The following is a 20,528-nucleotide window of genomic DNA, read 5'->3' as shown; positions in this document are numbered from 1 at the left end:
CACAGCTGGGCAGTCCCCCAGTTGGTGGATGCACCCAGGCAGGAGCACCTTTCTAGATGGTGCAGACACCCTGACAGTGACCACCCTTGGAGGCCAGCAGCCCAAATCCCGGCCTCGTCTCCATGCCGGCAGCGCGCGCCCACTCTGACAGGCCCCAGGCACTGCTTCCTAAGCTTCCAGTGGACTTAGACTTTGGCAGAAACGTCCAGCCTGGCAGAAAGCACTGCAGGCATCCTTCCGGGCGCACAGAGTAAACAGGGCACTTCCCCTGGCGTCGCATCTCGTGCGCTCCCCTGGACCGGCCTTCCAGAGAAAACGAACGCGGCTCCCGACGGGGTCTGTGGGCCTAGGAGCAAACAAGGACGTGCACCCATAGGGGGGGCAGCAGCCTGGACCACTCAGAGCGCGGCTGGATGAGAGGAAACAGGCCCTAGGAGAACACGTGGCAGCTTGAACCTTTATTTTTAGTATTTTTTAAAAAAGCATAATTAGAAACTTTCAATACAGAAATATTCCTAGCAAACCATTGAAAAGTTTAGCTGTTCGACAGGAATTTCACATCAGAGCCACCAGGACATCGATCCAGCCCTCCGAGCCCCCCTCCCTCACCCCCAAATCATGCGCGTGACATTCAGCAGAACAGGCACACTGTCGCCAAATCACCCACCACCTGGGTCTGGAGGTCCAGCTGTCATGAGCCACGGTGGAGTCTAGTCTGCTGGAAGCTTCCAAGACGCCCACCCTCTTATTGCTTACTGCCACACTGGCACGGCCTGAACGCCTGATGGAGTAGGCCACAGCCTCCCCGGACCCAGAATAGCCGCCAGAAGGGCCCGGCCCTGGGAGCAAGGCCAAGGCCACACTGCAGTTCCTGGCCAACCAGATGGGGCTGCCCTGCGGCACCCCCCAGAGCACCAAGTTCCCAGGCCCAGGCCGCCTCTGGTCCGGGCAGGGAGGCCTGTCACAGCCTCAGGCCGTTGGCGGTTTCGGGAAGTGGAGAGACGGGTCAGAAGAAACCCCAGCTCTTTTATTGATTAAAAACCCATCAACAATGTTAACATGGAAAATCTGCAACGTAATCTGTGATGATTGTCCAATCAGAGCTTTGCCTGGAAATCGCCTAGAAAAAAGAAATCTCATAAAACACATCATGATGCTGAATTCAGTTATTCCCAGGTAACGTGATCCTTTTTAGGGGAAAGGGGGATGAAGTGTCCTGAGGGGGCAGCGGAAATCAAGTGCAGGCGACCCCGGTTTCTCCTCCAGGGGACAGAGGTGGGGCAGAGCTGGCCCCCAGCCATAGTGGGATTGGCCTTTCCCAGCCACTAAGAAATCCTCAAGCTACTTAGCACGGAAGCAAGTGCCGCCAGTGCTGCCAACCTCCCTTGCCGCCAGCTCCAAGGCAGCAGCCCTGGCGCATACCCCTGCGCCGAGACCCAGGAGCCCCCTGGAGGCCCTGGACCAGCAGAGACGAGGTGGGAGGCCCCTCCTTCCCCAAAAAGCGGCCAGGAAGGCAGAGCTGCTTTGCCAAGAACCCACAATGACAGGAAGCCATTCACTTTTCTAAAAACACTGGCCCCAGAGCGGGGAGGCCACTCTTGCCGCTCAGGAAAATAAGGATGAGGAACTGAATTTGATTTGGCTTCATTTTATCAGTCAAAATAATGCCCCGCAGCCACCCTCAAGCCCTGTCCCGGCACATACACACCCTTCCTGTGGGAACTGCGATTTGGTGGTCTAAATTAGAAGCCAGGGCTTCCCTGGGTTTGCAGCTCGGGCCTCTAGAGGGCAGGACACAAGATCTGTTGGCCAAAGGGCAGGCGTGACTCCTGCTGCGGGGGGAGAGACGGGCTGGGAACAGACAGCTCACGCCCTGGAGAGACCCTTCGTGCCAAGTACGGCTGCGGCCTGCAGAAGCGAGCGGGAGGCCTGGGACCCACTCTGCGTTTCCTGGCTGGTGGAAGCTCAGCGAGGACACGATCCGGTCTCAAGAGGCTGCTGAAGAAAGACGGGGCGGGGCGGGCGGGGCGGGGCAGGAAGGGTCTGTTGCAGCAGGTTGGCATTATGGAGGCAAAAGCCTGAGCAGGACGAAGGTGATGTGGCTGGTTAAAGCAATATACATTATGTACAAAATCTGGTTAATCAGTTCGCTCAGCTGGCATTGTCCTCGCCGGGCCCGAGCACCTTGGCCGGGGAGCAGGGGCACCAGAAGGGCAGGGCGGGCTTGTCCAACACCTTCTTGGCACTCAAGGGGGGAGGGGCGGAAGTGCCGATGGCGCCTCCCGATACAAAAAACGTGGAGAGGATTCTTTAAATAACGGCACAAAACTGCGCCTGTCCCCTAGGGCCCGCGGGCCACAGTGCAGTCTCTGCGGTGGGCTGGGGGCATTAGCAGCAGCGTTTCTTTCGTTTACTGTTCTTCGTGAGCTTCACCACGTCGTTCTGTTGTTGCTGCTGCTGTTTTGCTAAGTTGTCTTTCTTGGCTCGAAGGACCAGCTCTGTGATGCAGTTGAACATCTGTGAGGATGCAAGAGGCAGGTGCACCCTCAGACCCAGCGAAGAGGCCCCGTCAGGGCTACACCTGCTGCCATGCCCCCCAAGCCCAGCGCTGTCTACACACCCGCCCTTGGGAGAGCTGGTTCATTAACTATCAAAAATGAGCTCCCAGGGGCTGGAGCGACAGCACCACAGGTAGGGCGTTTGCCTTGCATACGGCCGACCCGGGTTCGATTCCCAGCATTCCCAGGCGGTTCCCCGAGCACCGCCATGGGTAATTCCTGAGTGCAGAGCCAGGAGGAACCCCTGTGCATCGCCGGGTGTGACCCAAAAGGAAAAAAAAATTAGCTCTCAGGTGTGAAATGCACGCTTTGTATGTTCAAAGGCCCATCGTTCCCCAGCACCGCATGCCCCCAACCCAGACATTCCTAGGGAGTTTCTGGTGGTCCCCAGCACCACTGGGCCTGAACAGCATTTCACTCGGCCTGCCTATAACGTCAGGCGGCACTACTGCTCAGACATGCCCCCCAAAAAGCCAAAAGGGAAGTCCAGGCCAGAAAGACAGACGGACAGAGTGAGCACAGAAGTAGCCCCTGCACACACAAGTGTGGCCCAAACCATCCCCACCCCCGGTCCCCCAAATAAACCAATCTGGCAAGAATTTTCTAACTTCTCTAAAAACTTTTAAAAATGTACGTTTTGGGGTTTGGAGCCACCCTAGGTTTACTGCCAGCTCGGAGCTGGAGGGCTGTTCCCAATACTGTCTGGGGGACTCTGAGGGGCTGGGGACTGAACCCAGGGCTCCTGCATGCAAAGCAGTACTTCAGCCCCACGAGCCTTCTCCCTGGACCCTGATCTTAATTTGGGGGAGAAAATGAGGAGAGCTGAGTTACATCCAGCAATGCTCTGGGGCTATTCTTGGCTCTTGGCGGAGCAGATGCAGTGCCAAGGACCAGGCAGTTAGTTGCACGCAAGCCAAAGGCCCTACCCCTATACTTTCTCTGGCCCCCTCGCCTTTTTGTTGTTGTTTTTTGGGTCACACCCAGCGATGCTCAGGGATGACTCCTGGCTCTACACTCAAGAATTACTCCTGGCAGTGCCTGGGAGATCATATGGGATATGCCGCAGACTGAACCTGAGTCGGCCGCATGCAAGGCAAGCAACCTACCCGCTGTGTTATCACTCCGACCCCAACCCCCTGACCTTTCTTCTGTAAAAAGAAGCCTTTTCACTCAGCTGGGATCTTCTGGAAATACAGATAAGTTACCTCTACCGTGGTGACCGGCTGGGAGGACGCAAAGGTACCCAAGCAGCCAGCATGCCCCCTCACTGCATGTCCTGCCTAGAACCTTCCTAAGACCATCCCAAGACGCCCCTGTGGTGTCAGGCTCTGCTCTAGCCCCACGACATCCAGGAAAGCCAAGGGAACATCTACTGAGCACTGTGAGACAAGCACTTGACAATCTGCCGGACTTAACTCTGCCCAGAGGTATGGCTCTCCCTCTAGCCCCCAAGTCTACAGAAGGAACCAAGGAGGTGACCTACAGTAGGTAGGTCCCTGCCAAAGAAACCTGGGGCACGCAGGGCTGAACAGGACAGTCCATTACAAGCCGGGGTACAGTGAGGACCCCTGCTTCCCTGAGCCTCTGTGCTCCGGCCTGAGCTTGTGGCAGAGGGTTGGGGTTTTTGCCCACAGAACCACTTATTTTCCAGCAGGCCCAGGAGATGCAAAGGAAACTCTGCAGGCAGGAGGCTCGGCCTGTGTGGATGCCTGGGCCATCAGGAGCCTGTGGGGCCCAGAGCAGGTGCCCGCTGACCACAGGAAGTAACCTGGCCTCAGGAAATGCCTTTGAGCAGGGAGGATGACAGAGAATGGGCTGAGAGGCGGAGACGGGACTACAAGCTGGGTGAGGGTCCCTAAGTCGAAACCTCAGCCCGTGTGCTCTCTTGAACATGTATTTGTCTCTCCCCGCTCACAAATCTAACTTAAATGCTATACTTCTTTGGTGGGGGGCGGGGCAGGGTTGGGCCATACCCAGCAATGCTCAAGGATTACTCCTGGTGGTGCTCAGGGGAGCATATGGGATGCTGAGGATCAATCCCAAGTCAGCCACTTATGAGGCAAACGCCCTCCCCACTGTGCTATCAACTCTCACTCTGGCCCAGGTACTTTACCAAAAAAAGGGAATGGTTGGGGGTGGGGGAGGTGGAGAGAATATAGCGAGTAAGGGTGCTTGCCTTGTACATCGCCAGCCTGGGTTCGATCCCCAGAGCTCCATTTGGTCCCCCGAATCCCATCAGGAGTGATTCCTAGCGTAGAGTAAGCCCTGAGCACTCTGGCTGTGACCCCCAAACAAAAAGAAAACAGCAAGTGGGAATATGGGCCAGAGAAAGGTCAGCATCTGTGCAGGCTTGGCGGGCAGGAGGCCCAGGCCCAAACCCAGCACTGCACGGTTCCCTGAGCACCGAGCCGGAAGCAATCCCCAAGCAGAAAGCCCAGCAAGGAGCTCAGAGTACCAAACATCAAAAACTAAACAAAATACAAAGCGTGGAAGTAGGGGCCAGAGAGAGAGCGTACAGCGGTGGAGGGTGCATGCCTTGCAAGCAGCCGACCGAGGTTCGATCCCCGGCATCCCATATGATCCCCAGCACTGTCAGGAGAGATTCCTGAGTGCAGAGCCAGGAGTAACTCCTGAGCACTGTCAGGTGTGGCCCAAAAAAACAAAAACAAAATTAAGCGTGGGACTAACTGACCTCGGAGAAGGGCTGAGGGGAGAGCCGGCCCTTGAAAGAGCCTGTCAACAGGCAGCAGTTACTATGGAGGCGGAGGGGAGCCCGGCCCGCGCCCCCTCCCCCGCCTCACCTCTTCCACATTGATGTTCTCCTTGGCACTGGTTTCAAACAACTGGATGCCCATCTGCCCAGCGAACTTGTAAGCATCTTCTGTCTCCACCACCTTCCGCTCGGGGTCGTCATTCTTATTCCCCACTTCAAGGTAAAGCAGAGTCAGCCCCGCCCCGCGAGAGCACCCCCACCTGCAGGCCCCCCACCGCCTACCCACAGGCCAGCCTCACCTAATATCCGGCACACGTCGTCACAGTTCTGATTGATTTCGTGAAGCCACCGTTTGACATTGACGAAGGACTCTGCACTGGTGACGTCATAAACCACGATGACGCCGTGGGTCCCCCGATAATACCTGTCAGGGCCAAGGTCTGTGTAAGAGTTTCTACCGTGCTGAGCCACCCCTGGGTTAGGACTCGCCTGCCCGAGCCTGACAGCAGCTGGGCACAGTGGCGGGCACGTGCCTGCCCGTGCTGACCATGCCCCGCCGGGTGAGGGGGCGCTCGGCAGCACTGCCCAGCATTCTACCTCACTATACCCGGGCCGAGACGGGCAAAACACATGGTTCGCTCAGCCAAGAGCCTGAAATTTCTTTGAGGCTCTTGTTACACTTCTAAATACAAATGATTCGTCAAATTCAGGCAAAATATGGTCGTCACATTGTCTGAGTCAGACATGTTTTTCCAGGGCTGGAGCAATAGTACAGCAGGTAAGGCACTTGCCTTGCACGTGGCTGACCCAGATTCCATCCCTGGCACCACGTAACCCTGAACCTTACCAGGAGCGATCCCTGAGCACAGAGCCAGGAGTAAGCTTGAGCCACACTGAGTGTAGCCCACAAACAAAAAAAGAACAAAACCACAGTAACAGCCAAATGTTCTTTCTTCAAATGCCAGTTGGAGCAGAGATACCGGAAGAGGCCGGAGGAGCGCCGGAGCAGGACCACGGCGCCCTGCCGTGTGGCAGCCCGGCGGGTGATCCCATCTTCACAAGAACAACGGGCAGCGGCAGAGACGGGAGTAAGGAGAAAAACCCCTTGGGGCTGGGGAGATAGCTCAGAGGACTCCTGGAGCAAACACCTTGCACAGGCCAAGCCTGGCACCGCATGGCTCCCCGGGCAAAGTCCAGAACCACGTGATCTCTGAGCCCCACTGGGTGTGCAGTCCCCACAAAATAATAAAGAAATAAGCCCGAGGCACCACTCCTGAAGCGCTGCCTAAGTCTTCAGCCAATTTTCTGGAGCAGGCGGATGCCCACTTTCCTGCCCCCTGGGCGCCTCACGCTGTGGCAGGGACTGCAGGGACCCGCTGGCTCTCCAGGAACATGAGGGAGGCCAGTCCCGAGTTGCCACCATGCAGGCAGGGGGACTCACGGCGTGACGCCAGCTGGTCTGCGAAGCAGCAGATACAGCCTCCCTCCCCCAAGCCCCCAAGCCCCTCGGCTCACTGGCTCGGGAGGGCAAGGTCCGAGGACATCCACTGCCCCCAGATACCGTCACTGCCACAGCTGCCCGCGCCTGCCCAGGGTCGCAGTCTCGCTCCCTGGAACCGCTGTCCACACAGGGGGACAAAACCAAGGACAGCAGGCGAGGCAGCCCCAGAGGCTGGTGCCCGAGGAGCCCAACTTGGCTCCCTGGCCCCGCTCTCCACCCCCAATCTGCCCCCACCATGCCGCAACTGCCCCTGCATAGGCTGTCAGAACCAACCGCCACTGAGAGGGCCACACTGTCACCCAGTTCCGCCTAGTGGTCACCTCCCTGAGCAGGGCAAAGACTAGGGGTCATGCTGGTCTCTGCACCTCCCTATGCTGAGGATGATGCGAAGGACGCCTCTTGCGTGGCCCCAGCACAAAGGTCCGGCTGCTCCTTTGGGACCACCAGGCCCACGGGGGCCCAAGTAGGGTACATTTGCCCAGAGAACTCCTGCAGACACGGCTTCTGGTGCCCAGCACCATGGTGGCACTCTGCATCTGGCTCACGGTGGGACGGACACCCGCCTCTCACCCATCCTTGCAGCTCCCAGCACGACAGTCACCACTGGCCCACTGAAGACTGGCCTGAAGTTAGGTGCCACGGTCCAGTGCAGGTACTAAGGCATGTCCCTCCTCCCCCAACTCCCGAGGCCACTGGCTGAACCCCCAACTCCCGGCATGGGCAAAGACCACATGTTCGCACCCTGACCACCCCAACCCCCAAGAGCAAACGCTCCTACCCTCCTCCTTCCTTTGCCAGTGACCACCACAGGGCGGAACAAGGGCCTTAGAGATGGGGCGACCCTCAGCACCCACGATGGGAGGAAGGGACAGGCAGGAAGGTGGGGGCCGAGCCAAAGTGCCCACCATGACAGTTTCTAGCAGGGACAGGCGTGCTCCTTGGCCACACTGCGGGGAGCTGGTCATAGCAGCGAGGCGGGGGGGGGGGGGGGGGGTGTTTGAACGGGGGACAGGGGCTCCCAGCTGAAGTACCCCACTGCCCTGCCTGACACTTCCTGCAGCTACCAGTGTCCAGTCCCTGAAGTTTGAAGCCACCAGGAACACAAGCGCATCTACCAGGGGCCCCCCCGCCAGGCCGGCCCACAGCAGGGCCAGAGAGATGTGCAGGGCGGGTGGCGGCGCCGTCTGCCTTTCCTGCATAGAGCAGAATCTCATGGTCCTGAGCTCAGAGCCAGAAGTAGCCCCCAAGACAAAACTAAATAGATAAAGAACTCTGGAATTAGACGGACATTAAGGACCTTAATTCAATTCCTGACTAACCAACCAAAGTCACCTTCTGTCAGCCTCCGTTTTCTTGTCATGGGACTATTTATCGGGGTGAATGAAGTAATGCTGATGAAGACCCTAGTCACACTCTCAGCCCACCTGGAACCAACTGGTGCTGAGACCTCCTGAACCCAATCTGTCACAAGGACTTATGCTTGGATAAGTCCTTGCTCTGGCCTGGATGCTCAGGCACCCCAAAGCTCAATCCCAACCCCCACGCATCCTCCAGCCCCAGCTGCCTTCCCAGAAGGTTCTGTGGGAAGCGGCTGGGACACAATGAAGAGAGAAGGGCACAGACTCATGGCGACATGGGGCGACTCTCACAACTGGGGACCCAGGGATCCTGGGTTCCCGGTCAGGTTAACCCAGGAGCAGCACCTCCAGCCCCCCAACATCCCCAGACACTGCCAGGCATCACCCTAGGAGACCCTCACCCCTCACTCTCCCCCCATGGCACAACTGATGGTCCAGGATGGCCCTAGGCTGGACTGTCCCCTCCGAGGGGAGAAGTCTCCAGCCAGGGATGACACACACATGTCAGCAAGGACGCCGGGCCCGGGACCCCAAGAGCCCCACTGCCAGCCAACTGCTGCAGAGACGAAGGAGCAGCAAAGTCGCCACGGGGCACAGGGCTCATCAGAAACTCCTCATCTGTGCCATGGGACAACACCAGCAGAGACGCCAGGGGGCCGGTTCCAGGAGGTGGTGCTCCTGTCCAAGCTGTGCCCCCCGACCCACATCTTCCCCCGAGCAATGCTGTGTATGGCCCAACCGCAAAACAAAGTCATCGGAACAGCGATGAGAGGACAGACGGGGGCCGGAGCGAGAGCACAGCGGGGAGGGCACTTGTCCTGCACATGCCCGACCCTGGTTCCATCCCGAGCGCCCCACACGGTCCCAAGCCCCACCAGGAGAGATCCCCGAATGCAGAGCCAGGAGTAAGCATCGCCGGGTCTGACCCCAAAACTAACCAAGCAACAGAAAAACAAAGTGAAGAAGCCCAAAGCGCCAAGAACCCACACGCAGGACTCGGTATTAAAGGCGATCCCTAAGGGCACGGTGAGCTAGCACAGAGTTTAAGGCGCCTTGCACACAGCCAACCTGGGTTTGATCCCCAACATCCCATATGGTCCCCTGAGCCCCACCAGGAGTGATCCCTGAGCACAGAGCCAGAAGTAAAGTCTGAGCAACATGCGATGTGCCCCCAGAATCAAAGAAGAGAAAAAGATAGTTACTCTGGGAAACTGAAACAGAGAGTTTAGGCAACTTGCCCAAGGTCACACAGCACAATGTGTGTGTGAATTGAATTCCGAGCTGCTGCCGTCAAAGCCCTGGTCGTTCCTGGAACCCCCGGTGAACAGCGCATGAGCCCTGGACCCGAAACCCCTTGCAGACCCCTGCTGTATGCAGCCCCAACTGGGTTTCCTGATTTGCAGCCAAGCACTGCCCAGGTGCTGCTGCTGGTGGGGTCCCAATCGCCCCCGAGAGACGCCTCCTCCAAGAAGTCAGGGCAAGTGATGCAATGCCAGCCTGCCAACCGACACACACCGGAGTCACTGTAAGTTGGCAGCTGCCCTCCCCCGCTACCCCACGACGAGGGAGACTGAAGGGCAGGAACACCTGCTCCCAGCACAGGGCTGGGTCACTGCCCACCTGCGGCCGCCCCCGCCCCAGCCTCATCTCAGCCCTTCCAGAGAAAGGACGGAGCCAACCCCTGGGCCAGCAAGGAGCTCACGACCCTCGGCCTCAGAGGCCCACGTGAGCACCGGGTGTCCGGGCCCCGGGGCCCAGCAGACTCACGTGGAAGTGATGGTGCGGAAGCGCTCCTGCCCGGCCGTGTCCCAGATCTGCAGCTTCACCTTCTCCCCGTTGATCTCCACGGTCCGGATCTTGAAGTCCACTCCGATTGTGGTGATGTAGCTGCCTGCACACACACATGTCAGCACGGACGCCGGGCCCGGGACCCCTCCCGATGCGTTCAAGGACCAGGGCCAGACAAACCAGGAGCCCACACCCAGGAGGGGCAATCAAGGCGAGGGCGACAGACCCGCCACAATGAAATGAGGCACAGGGTGAGGAAGGACACCCAGGCTCTGAAGGGGGGGGGGGGGGGGACAGGCACCCGAGTCGGAGCAGTCTGGGGCGATGGCTAACTGAGGAGTCACGCAGGGTTTCTTTGTCCGTCTGAGTCCCCAGATCTAAAGGACCCACAAAATTAACACCCTAACATACAAACAAGTTAAGACCTGCAGCTTGAAGAATGCTGTTTCAGGCCGAGGAGACAGTAGCAAAAATAGCCACAGGTGTCGAGTGAGGCCAAGCCCAGGGTGGGAGACAGGGTTGGGGGTGCAGAGCGGGGCCTCAATGCTATCTAGGCCTTTCCTGGGAGCTCCGGCTCCTTGGATGTGATGGTGGCACTGAAGGGGTTTTGGGAGGAGCAGGGTGGCCCTGGAAGTGGCCCTCTGGGGCATCTGTGGAGGGGGGAGCAATAACGTCTGTCCTGAAAAAGTTAGTCTGGGCATATAAAAAAGCCTAACTCAGGGCTGGAGAGATGGTATGGCAGGTAGGGCGATTCCTTTGCACGTGCCTGACCCGGGTTTGATGCCCATATGGTCCCCCAAGCTTGCCAGGAGTGATCCCTGAGTGCAGAGCCAGGAGTAAGCGCAGAGCACCGCAGAGTGTAACCCAAAGTACAAGGGAGGGAGGGAGGGAGAGAGGGAGGGGAGGAGGGGAGGAGGAAGAAAAAAAAGGGAATGGAGGGATGGAGGGAAGGAGGGAAACGCAATGCTTATCTTCCAGCTCTCTTTGGAGCTGACCATAGAGTACACAGTGCCATAGTCACACACACACACCAGGAAGTGTGCCAAGTTCATGGAAGGTCAAAGTTCAAGGTGGGAGGGTCCCAATGAAGATCCCTACAAGAAGTCATCCTGGGCCTAGCTAGGAAGCACAGGTACACTTTCAAAAGCTGAGTGAGAAAAGGCTGAGGGCAAAGCCCAGAGAAAGTTCGGCTCGGGGAAAAGACAACAGCTGGCACGCAGCAAACACTGTGGAACACCACGGGTATGGGTGTGGCCCAGCTAGTGCCACACCCATGGCCAAGTGCACACGCGAGTCAAAACCCAAAGAACAAACAGCAAGAGAGGAAGCTGGACGTGGCCCTGAGATGGAGCCTGAAAACCCGAATTTTCCCCACACTGCAGGGCTGTGACCCCCAGAGGCAACTGCATTAGTATTGGAGCCAGTCTGGGCTGGGACAGTGCTGGCCGAGCAGCTGACCTGTGAGTAGAAGCACCCCACCACGCACAGGACAGCAACCAGCATCAGCACGCCAGAGCCACGGGGCCAGATCTCACTGAAAACGCTGTTCAGGGAGGAAAAGGTGACCGAGCCCAGGAGACAGCACAGGGGGTGGGGCACCTGCCTTGCCTTAGCTGACCTGGGTTAGATTCCCATGGTTTTCTGAGCACAGAGCCAGGAGTAAGCCCTGAGCACCACTAGGTGTGGCATTAAAAAAAAAAAAAAGAAGGCCCCAAGGAGCCTAGGCTTGGCATACAGGGGTGAGGCTCCGTATTCCAGGCCCAGCACACCCCCACGAAAGGAGGGAATAGGGGGACAATGAGAGGGAAGACCCCAACAGAGCCAAGCCAGTAAGGAGGTCCCAGGCCTGGGTAGGTGGGAGGCTGTTGGCAAGCCAACGTCGAGCAGACCCTAGCAGCTGGTTGCAGAACAGGGACACACAAAAGTGCCTTTAAGATTGGCGGGGGGGGGGGGGGGGGGAAGAAGAGAGTTTCCCAGCCAGAGCAGAAGGCAGCAGTACCACAAACAGCTTCTCTGCAGTTCCCCGTCCTGCACCCTGCTCCCGTGCGGGAGAGTCCAGTGCCCCAAGAGCGCTCAGGAAGACCCCGGTCTTGCCGAATCCACTAGCGGGTGGCGGTGCCAGGCCAGCCCAGGAGAGAAGGAGGGCAAAACCCACTTCCTAATTAGCCATGTAATCACTTCCTAATTGCAGCCGGCCCTTCAAACCACATCATAGGAAATTCCCCACGACACTCACACATCGGTCCTGAGCCAGAGTCACCTAAAACTGACGTCCCAGCCACATGCCTGCCTCGGGAACTGGCAGGAAGCAAGGCTGCCAGCACTTGGAGAGCGGGATCACCCTGGCCATTTCTCTCCGCTGGCTCTGCACTGAGACACAGAAACCACATGCCCGAGGAGACACGGGGCCCTTCAGACTCCATCCTTTCCTGGGACCGTCAGTTTAAGTCACTACTGCTTCTGTGAAAGAAGACTTGGCCACAAGTGGCAATAAGTGCAAACGCACAGGGCCCGCCCCAGGCCCTCCGCCACCAACACAGCACCAGAAAGCACCTCTCCAGAGCTCTGTGAACAAATGACATGCAGCCGGGCACGAGCCAGGAAACCCAGGCATTCGCCAGAAGCGACGGGGTCTGTGGTCCGATGAAAACAAGGAGAGATCGGCAGCACCCTGAACCCAGGCTGCCGGGGCCCCAGGCGGGCAGGTGAAGGGACAACTTTCATTTTCTACTTCACTCAAGTCTTCCGGTTTGAAATTTCTTACTGGCATGTACTGACTTGTGATCTTGTTTTTTTTTAAAACTACCTTAGTTGCGGCCCAATACAACACTGGGGAAGAAAATGATGGACCCACGAAAGCATCTGTGTGACCAAGAGACACAGACTTCTGGCCTCTGCCTCCCTCTGCTTCTCCCCAGCCAGGTGATGAAAGCAAGGCAGGAGCAACTCACCTGAGAAAGTGTTGTCTGCGAAACGCAACAGTAAACTGCTCTTGCCCACACCTGCAGGAGAGAAGGCGGGAGATGAGACGGGTGCAGATCCCCTCCCGGCCCCCCGGCCTGCAGCGCTGCTCTGCATGCCCCCAGCCCCTGGCCAGGACCACCTCCCGCACTCAGTCTCGGCCTTCTCTCCTCCTTCACAGAAGACCAGCGACTCCCAGAGGCCCTGGAGAGCTAAGCCCCGGGGCTCAAGTCCATGCATGCTGGAGGCCGGCCCCAGGAGCCGGAAGAAGAGCCCAGACGACAAAAATCCAGCACGGACGGCAGCTAAGTGGGAGCGGGCCCCAAGGGGCCTAAGCCATGGTCCTGGGCAACTGCACGGCACAGGCACAGCAAGGAGAGGCAGGCGCTGCCGGGCGAGGGAGCAGCGTGGAGGGGGCCAGGGCTGCTCTGCAGGTGAAGAGACCAGCCCAGACGACTGGACGCAAGTGTGGCCAGCGTCCCCACCCACGATCCTGCTGCTGGCGGGGCGGAAGCGGGTGTCTGCCTTAGCCCTGGGCGCCCGGCCGGTCTCCCCGCAGGCCTCAGGCCATCTCACTTCCCGCAGCATCACCCGGCACACTTGGTCTAAGCATGGCAGGGCCCCCACAAGCCCGGGGGCACGCACGGCAGCCTCTGCGGGGGCACCTGCCCCGAGTGTCCCACCCCCACCCCTCAGACCAGCTGGGTCACGTGCACACAGAAGGGAAGAATTCCTGTGTGGCAGGCGGGAGGGTGGACACTTGCACTAATCCAACTGCCTCTTTCCCAGGAGAGAAGGGACGTCACGCCACGCCCAGCGGTGCTCGGGGCTAACGCTGGTTCTGTGGTGGCTCTGGGAAGACCACCCAGGGCCAAACTGAGCCCAGGCTCCCTCTTGCAAAGCACACTCTCCAGCCCTTTGAACGCGCTCTCTGCCATCCCAAGTGCGCCTCTTCTACGAAGACCACACCCGACAGTACTCGGGAGGGACTGTGCAGTGCCAGGAACTGAATCCAGAGCCTCACACATGCAAGGCTCCACCGCTGAGTCGCAACCCTGCCCCTCAGGAACAGCCCTTAAGACGAGGGACCAAAGGCCGAGCGACAGCGTAGGGGGTAGGGTGCTTGTCCTGCACACAGCTGAGCGGGTTCCATCCCCAACAACACCTGAGTCCTGCCAGGAGTAAGCTCTGAGTACCACCAGGTGTGGCCAACACAAACAAACAAAGATGATGTAACCAAGAAGCTAAGTGGTTCGGGCTGGGGATGGAGTTCAGCAGTAAAGTTCCTGCCTGCCAGACATCTGTGAGGCCCTGGGTTTGATTCCTGGTACAAGAGAGAGAGAAAAAGAAAGAAAGAAAGAAAGAAAGAAAGAAAGAAAGAAAGAAAGAAAGAAAGAAAGAGGAAGTAAGGCAGTAAAAAGGCAGTCGATAGTACAGCCGGTAGGGTGCTTCCCTTGCACATGACCAATCCAGGTCCCAGCACACCTTGGCCCCTGAGCCCTGCCAAGAATGATCCCTGAGCACAAAGGAGTGAGCCCTAAGCACAGACGGGTGTGATCCAAAAAAAAGGGGGGGGGGGGGTGGCAGCAATAGCTAAGCAGCTGGCCTAAAGCCTGCAGGAAGTGCAGAGGGAACTGGGCTCTGGCTGGCCACTCCAGAGCCCTGAAGCTCTTTTCAAGACACTGCCTGGGAGTCCTCCCTCCGTTTCAGGAAGTGGAATAAAGAGAGTGAGAGCAGCTCCCAGGCTCCACTCGGGTGAGACTGGGCGCCTGGATGCCATCAAAGCCAGGCACGACGCCACCTTAACTCAGGGTCTCAGGCAGTCCCGAGGGTGCACGTGCCTGTCCGTGGGGAGAGCTCAGAGAGGACACTCATGCTGTCCCCATCCATACTGTGCATCTCTACAGCTGACAATCTCCAGCTGGCCTCGCTGACCTCCTGCAGGTTCTCCAAGTGAGCAGTCTGTTAAGGGGGGCCCAGAAACTTGTTGCAGGGTATGAACCTGGGTCCCGCCTTCAGAGAGGCTGGAGGCGTGGCTCGGGGCACACCAGCCCTGTACCCACAGTACCTGCTGCTCAGGCCCCAGGCCGGCTGCACTCTTGCTCACAGCCACTTCCTCATTGCCGTCTTCCTGCTGAGCCTAAGGAGCGCCAATGTCCTGGGCTGGGTCCCTCACCGTGCTCTGTCCCATGCCGACACCCACAGCCCTGCAGGCTCCTCTGCTTCCTTCTGGAGCCTTCTGGGCCTGCTTACTCAGCTCAAAGCTGACCTTAGGGGCACTGCAAGTGGCTCAGGAAGGGAGCCTTGCCAACATGGGGACACTCAGGGGCTGCAGCTAGGCCTGGCACTTGGTAGGCACCTCCAACACAGCTGAATGGATCCATAAGTGAACACAAGCCAATCTCGCTGACAACCACCACTCCCAACCACAGCACTTCACAGGAGACAAGATGGGGACTTCAAACTTTGGGGGGAATCACAGAATCCTTTCTGTTGTTGTTTTTGCAATTAAACTATATCTAAGACAGATCAGAGAGGCGCTCCCAGTGTGTGAAGCAACAAGCAGCGGAGACTCCTTTAGTCACCCCGTACTTCTCTGCAGAGCTGCTGGAAACCACAGGGCCACGGAGGGACCAGGCCAGTCACAGTCACCGCCGCTCTGGGCCTGACACGGGCACCCGCCATTGTGCTTCCCTTGGAGAGGCAGGGAAATCCACCCTGAGAAGTGCATCTCCGTGAGAGCAGCTCCAGAAATGGCACCTCCAAAATATCCCTGGCAGAGGCCTCTTGGGCCACTCTGCTACCACTCTCCGCCCAGCGTGGGCCTCAGGGAGGAAGTGAGAGGTACCAATCTCCCCTTCCCACAGCCAAGCCTACAGCCAGGAGTCTGACAGTTCAGCAACCCAGCAGCCTCGTCTGTCTTTCCCTACAAGAGCCTCAGGCCCAGCACCGGGTGCCTCTCGGCGGGATACAGATTTACCCTGATTTGTTCATAGATTTATCCGATGGAAAACCCTACACCCCGCTCCAGATATCACTGCCCTCCCCACACCAAAGCCCCCAACCCTCCACGCTAGCTCCCCTACCTTCTGCCTCTGGGCCATACAGATTCTCTGGTTCTCAAACCACCTCCACAAAAAGTCCCCACCTGCACACTTTGCATAAAGGAAGCTTGATTTGTTCCCCAGCAGTGCACAGTCCCCAGAGCACTACCAAACGTGACCCCTGGACACTGCTGGGTGGGACCCCAAACCCATCCCGCCTTCCACAAAAGTCCCCACCTTCGGACCAGCTCCTCCTATGGTCCCACCCCTGCACTCATCTTTGCTGCAATTCTAAAATGTTTCGGGCCGGAGAGCTAGTATAGCAGGTCGGGCATTCACCTTGGACACACACAGTCAACCGAGGTTCAATCCCCAGCATCCCATGTGGTACTCACAGTCTGCCAGGAGTGATCTGAGTGCAGAACCTGGGGAAAGACCTGAACACTGTCGGGTGTGGCCCAAAACCAAAAACATAAAATGAAATGCTGCAGAACCTTAGATCTTGGAGGAGAGTGACTTAATCCATGTCTCAAGAACTAGTTCACTGTCTAACCTCAGATAAGTGACTTCCTCTCTCTGAGTCTCACTTCACTCGTGGACAAGTGGAAGGCTTTCTCTAGATCCCTGATGGCCCCTCTGGCCTCCAGATTCCAAGGCACAGGATGGCTGGCCTAGCGGATCTGATGCTTTAAGTGAGAGTCAACGTCAGACAAGTGTGTGAGGGGACAGAAGCAACAGAACATCAAGTAAAGAGCTTGCTTTGCACGCAGATGACACGGGTTCAATCCCCAGTACCATACGGTCCTCCAACACTGTTAGGAGTGATCCCTGAGCACAGCCAACTGTGGCCTCAATATGTCCCATAAAAAGAAAAGCAAGCGAAAAAGTGTAGAACCTCAGGCAAAAAGATGAGCTGCAAAAGCTGTGGGGATTTATTCCAGAAGTGTGTACAATGTGGCCGAGTGGGAAGAACTGGAGATTTATAAAGAAAGAAACTAACACTCGCTGAGGACCCACTGTTTGCCAGGCCTGACACCAGCTGCTCACACAGAGCATCCACGTGCACTGACTCCCAGACCGGCCCTTGCCAAGCTGCGCCACGCTGGGCAAATCAGCCAGCCCCTCTGGGCCTGCGTTTCCTTATCTGACGGACCACATGAGCGTCTGGGACAGCACTGGTAGCCCTCGGGGAAGCATGCATTGGGCACCCACTTCAGGGGCGGCGTGATGTCAGTCTCTCTGCTCAGCTTCCAAAGCTTGGATGGAACATCCATACGAACCTTCTCGCCGTCCTTCAAGCCTTCCGTTTTGAGCATCAGCTCACTGTCCGGAGAAACGCAGTCACCGAGCCTCAGTCTCCCCTCCACAACATGAGGACTCTGCTCAGACTGACCTAGGAGCCACACCACCTTCATCCTGACCCTGGGAGTTTTCTTGCACACCTGACCACTGAGGGGGAAAATATCAAGACCCCACACAAGACGTAACGGGGCGTCAGACAAGGGGTCAGCACATGCCCCGGGCCTGGCACCCGAGAGCCGTCACAAGCTGCGTGCGAAGTCTTGCCGAGTTGATGTTCTCCTTTTTGGGTTATCAGAGCACAGGTCCAGAGCCGGGGAGATGGTACGGGGATTAAGACCCTTGCCTTGCACACAAGCCAAGAACCCTGACACTGCATACCGTCCCCCCAGCCCTGCCGGGGGATCCCTGAGCACAGCTGGGTGTGCCCCCCACCCACCTAGAAGAGAGACTCATGCTGGTACCAGTGCCTCAGAACCAAGGCCAAGACTGAAGTTAGATCCTCTCCAAGCCTCAGGCTCACACGGGCCCTGAGGAAGGTCAGGGGCGGGATGGCCCTGGCCTGCACTCTGCCCTCCCTCCAACTGTAGCCCCCACCCAGAACCTCAGCTTCTCTTCCGCTCCCAAGTTAGCCCCAAACTTTTCCCTCACCGTCCACCGGGAACCACAGAAACCTCAGCCATCCTTCACCTGATCCAAACCGCTGACCACAATCCTAGCCCTGCCCTCCAGGGAGACCGAAACCGCCCACTCCCCTGGCATCCCCCCCATACACACACAAACACACAGGTCCTACGCATCTGGTGGGGCCCCCAACTCCGGTCTGAGGTCTGTCTCCAGCCACGTGACCCGTGTCTACACTACACTGCGTGTCTGACCACCTGCTCCTGACATCCCCCCATACACACACACGCACATGCCTACATCTTACACGTCTGACGGGGCCTCCTTGGCCCTCAACTCCGGTCTGAGGTCTGTCTCCAGCCACGTGACCCGTGTCCACACTACACAGGTGTCTGACCGCCTGCTCCCGACATCCCCCCATACACACACACACACACACAAACACACACACATGCCTACATCCTACACATCTGAGGGGGCCCCCTTGGCCCTCAAACGTGGGTCTGAGGTCTGTCTCCAGCCACGTGACCCGTGTCCACACTACACTGCGTGTCTGACCGCCCACTCCCCTGACATCCCCTCCACACACACACACAAACATATGCCTACATCCTACACATCTGATGGGGCCCCCTTGGTCCTCAATGCCAATCCGAAGTCCTGCTCTGGCCACAGGGCCGCGTCCACATTACACTGTGTGTCTGACCTCCCGCCCCCCTCACATCCTCCCATACACACACACACACACACGCGCGCGCGCGCGCCTGCATCTTACACGTCCGACGGGGCCCCCTTGGCCCTCAACGCGGGTCTGAGGTCGGCCTGCAGCCACGTGACCGTGTCCACCCTCCGCTGCGTGTCCGACTCACACGCCCGCGCGCTCTCGGGCTGGACACCCACAAACCGCCCCGAGCCCTGGGTCACCCCACGCCCTGCCCCCGGGCTGGGGGGCGCGCCCTGAGCCCCGGGCGGGAGGGCGCGAGGGCGGCGGCGCGCGGTCGGCCGGGCCGGGCCCGCCGCCGCCGGTCCATTGCACAGAGGCGGAAACTGAGCCGCGGCCGCGAGGCCGGCCGGGCCCCCCGGGGCGCGGGCGCCGCTTCCGACGCTCACGCCCCCCCCCGCGCCGAGGGCGCCGGGCTCTGCGCGGCCGAACCGCTGGCCCAAGGTCACGGCGCCGGGCGGCGGCGCGCGGTGCCGCCCCTCGAACCCGGGTCCCGCCAACTCCGGAGAAGGCGCGACTCGACCAAGGTCACTCGGCCGGGTCCCGGGCGCCGCCGCCGCCGCGCGCGCCTCAGCGCCTCAGCCCGCGCCCCGCGCCGCCCGGACCCCTCGGGGCGCGCCCCCGGCCCGGCCCGGCCCGGCCCGCCCCGCCCGCCGCCCGCCGCCCGCCGAGGCCCCGCGGCCGCGCCCCGCGCCCCGCCCGCCGCCGCCGCCGCCCCGCGCTCACCGCTGTCGCCGATGATGAGCAGCTTGAAGAGGTGGTCGTAGTCCCGGGCCATGGCGGGCGGGGGCGGCGCGCGCGCGGGCGCGGTCGGCTGGCCTCGCGGTCCGCGGCTCCCCGGGCGGCTCCGGCCGCGGCGGACCCACTTCCCGGACCGACGGCGGAACTGACAGAAACACCCCCCGCCCCGCGCGCCCTCCGCCCGCTGCGCCTCCTCCTCCTCAGCCGCCGCCGCCGCCGCCGCCGCTGCCGCCGCCGCCGCCGCGCTCCTTCCCGCCCCGCCCCGCCACTGCGCAGGCGCCGCGCCGGCCCCGCCCCCGCGCAGCCGCCCTGCGCCCGGCCGCGCCCTCCCCGCCTGCGCGCGCGCCGCGCCTGCGCGCGGGCCGCTCCGCGCCGGGCAGAGGCGAGGCGAGGCGAGGCGGCGGCGGCGGCGGCGGCTCCGCGGGGCCCGGCGCGCGCGGCGGGAGCCGCTGGCCGGCGCGGCCCGGAAGAAGCCGAGCGGCCGCGGAAGGGGGCGGGGCGGGCCCTCTGCGCCCCCGGCCCGCCGCCCGCCTCCAGGCCCGGAGTAAGTGTCTGCCGGCGCGCCCGCGGCTCCGCCACCCGCGAAGGCGCGGGAGAGTTTCTGCCTGCCTGCCTGCCCGCTCGGTGTCTTTTGTCTGTCTGTCTGTCTGTTTTTATGAGGTTTTTATCGCGGGGGTGCTCGCCCCGGGGTGCTCGCTCATTCAGGGCTCACTCCGGGCTCTGCGCTCCGGCTTTCTGGTTGCGGGGGGCGGGGGACCGTGCCCGGTGCTGGAGCGTCAGGCGATGCCCAGGGGACCCCTGGACCCGGGCCTTCTGCTTGCAGCCCTCTGAGCCCTCCGCGGCCCCAGGGACTGCAGATGGGGCGTGGAGGGGAGGGCTCAGGGGTCCCCACCACCTCCCCGGTCAGACACCTCGGGACCCTGCTCGAGGTTGGACGAGCCTGCCCCAGCCCTGTCCGCTTCTGCGGGTCAAGCGCCCTAACTCCCTCCTGCCCCGCAACTGCGGATTTTGCATGACAGCCCCGTCCCTTTCCAGTCGGTGACCTGTTGGGTAGTTCTTGTTCCTTTAGCCTCGACCTGACAGAAAGTAGCGCACGTGCTTCAGTACGGGGGCGGACCGACAGCAGCGCCCCAGAAAGCCCAGGTTAGCACTTTTCCCTCAGACCTGCTCCCCAAACCTCAAAGGGAACCGCGGTTGGGTTTTTAGGAGGGAGCGAGTGC

General features: G+C 59.9%; 1 protein-coding gene across 2 annotated transcripts; it reads right to left on the bottom strand.

The window, feature by feature from the left end:
* Window positions 1–443: 443 nt before the first annotated feature.
* RAB35 (RAB35, member RAS oncogene family) lies at window positions 444–19,491 on the bottom strand. 2 transcript variants are annotated; one of them, XM_056131016.1, is made up of 6 exons: window positions 19,294–19,436; window positions 12,870–12,920; window positions 9,898–10,021; window positions 5,571–5,695; window positions 5,360–5,484; window positions 444–2,517 (listed from the first exon to the last, which is right to left on the bottom strand). In XM_056131016.1, the coding sequence occupies exons 1-6, from the start codon at window positions 19,343–19,345 to the stop codon at window positions 2,389–2,391; spliced, it is 606 nt and encodes a 201-aa protein (XP_055986991.1). In that variant the 5' UTR covers window positions 19,346–19,436; the 3' UTR covers window positions 444–2,388. The 2 variants fall into 2 exon arrangements, with proteins under 2 accessions (XP_055986991.1, XP_055986992.1); XM_056131017.1 differs by lacking the exon at window positions 5,360–5,484 and having other exon boundaries at window positions 19,294–19,491.
* Between the last annotated feature and the right edge of the window lie 1,037 nt (window positions 19,492–20,528).

Source organism: Sorex fumeus, unplaced genomic scaffold (genome assembly GCF_029834395.1).
Source record: "Sorex fumeus unplaced genomic scaffold, SorFum_2.1 ptg000083l, whole genome shotgun sequence".
In the NCBI taxonomy this organism is placed as follows: domain Eukaryota; kingdom Metazoa; phylum Chordata; class Mammalia; order Eulipotyphla; family Soricidae; genus Sorex; species Sorex fumeus.
Note: the sequence above shows the minus strand (reverse complement) of the source record. Positions and strands in the feature narration are given on the sequence as shown.

Bases quoted from the DNA above. Each gene is read 5' to 3' on its own strand.
- RAB35 (XM_056131016.1), bottom strand. From the start codon at position 19,345: ATGGCCCGGGACTACGACCACCTCTTCAAGCTGCTCATCATCGGCGAC. The intron at 12,921-19,293 runs GTGAGCGCGGGG...TCTCTCCTGCAG, and splicing joins GCTCATCATCGGCGACAGCG to GTGTGGGCAAGAGCAGTTTA. The intron at 2,518-5,359 runs GTGAGGCGGGGG...GCATCCTCACAG, and splicing joins AGAACATCAATGTGGAAGAG to ATGTTCAACTGCATCACAGA.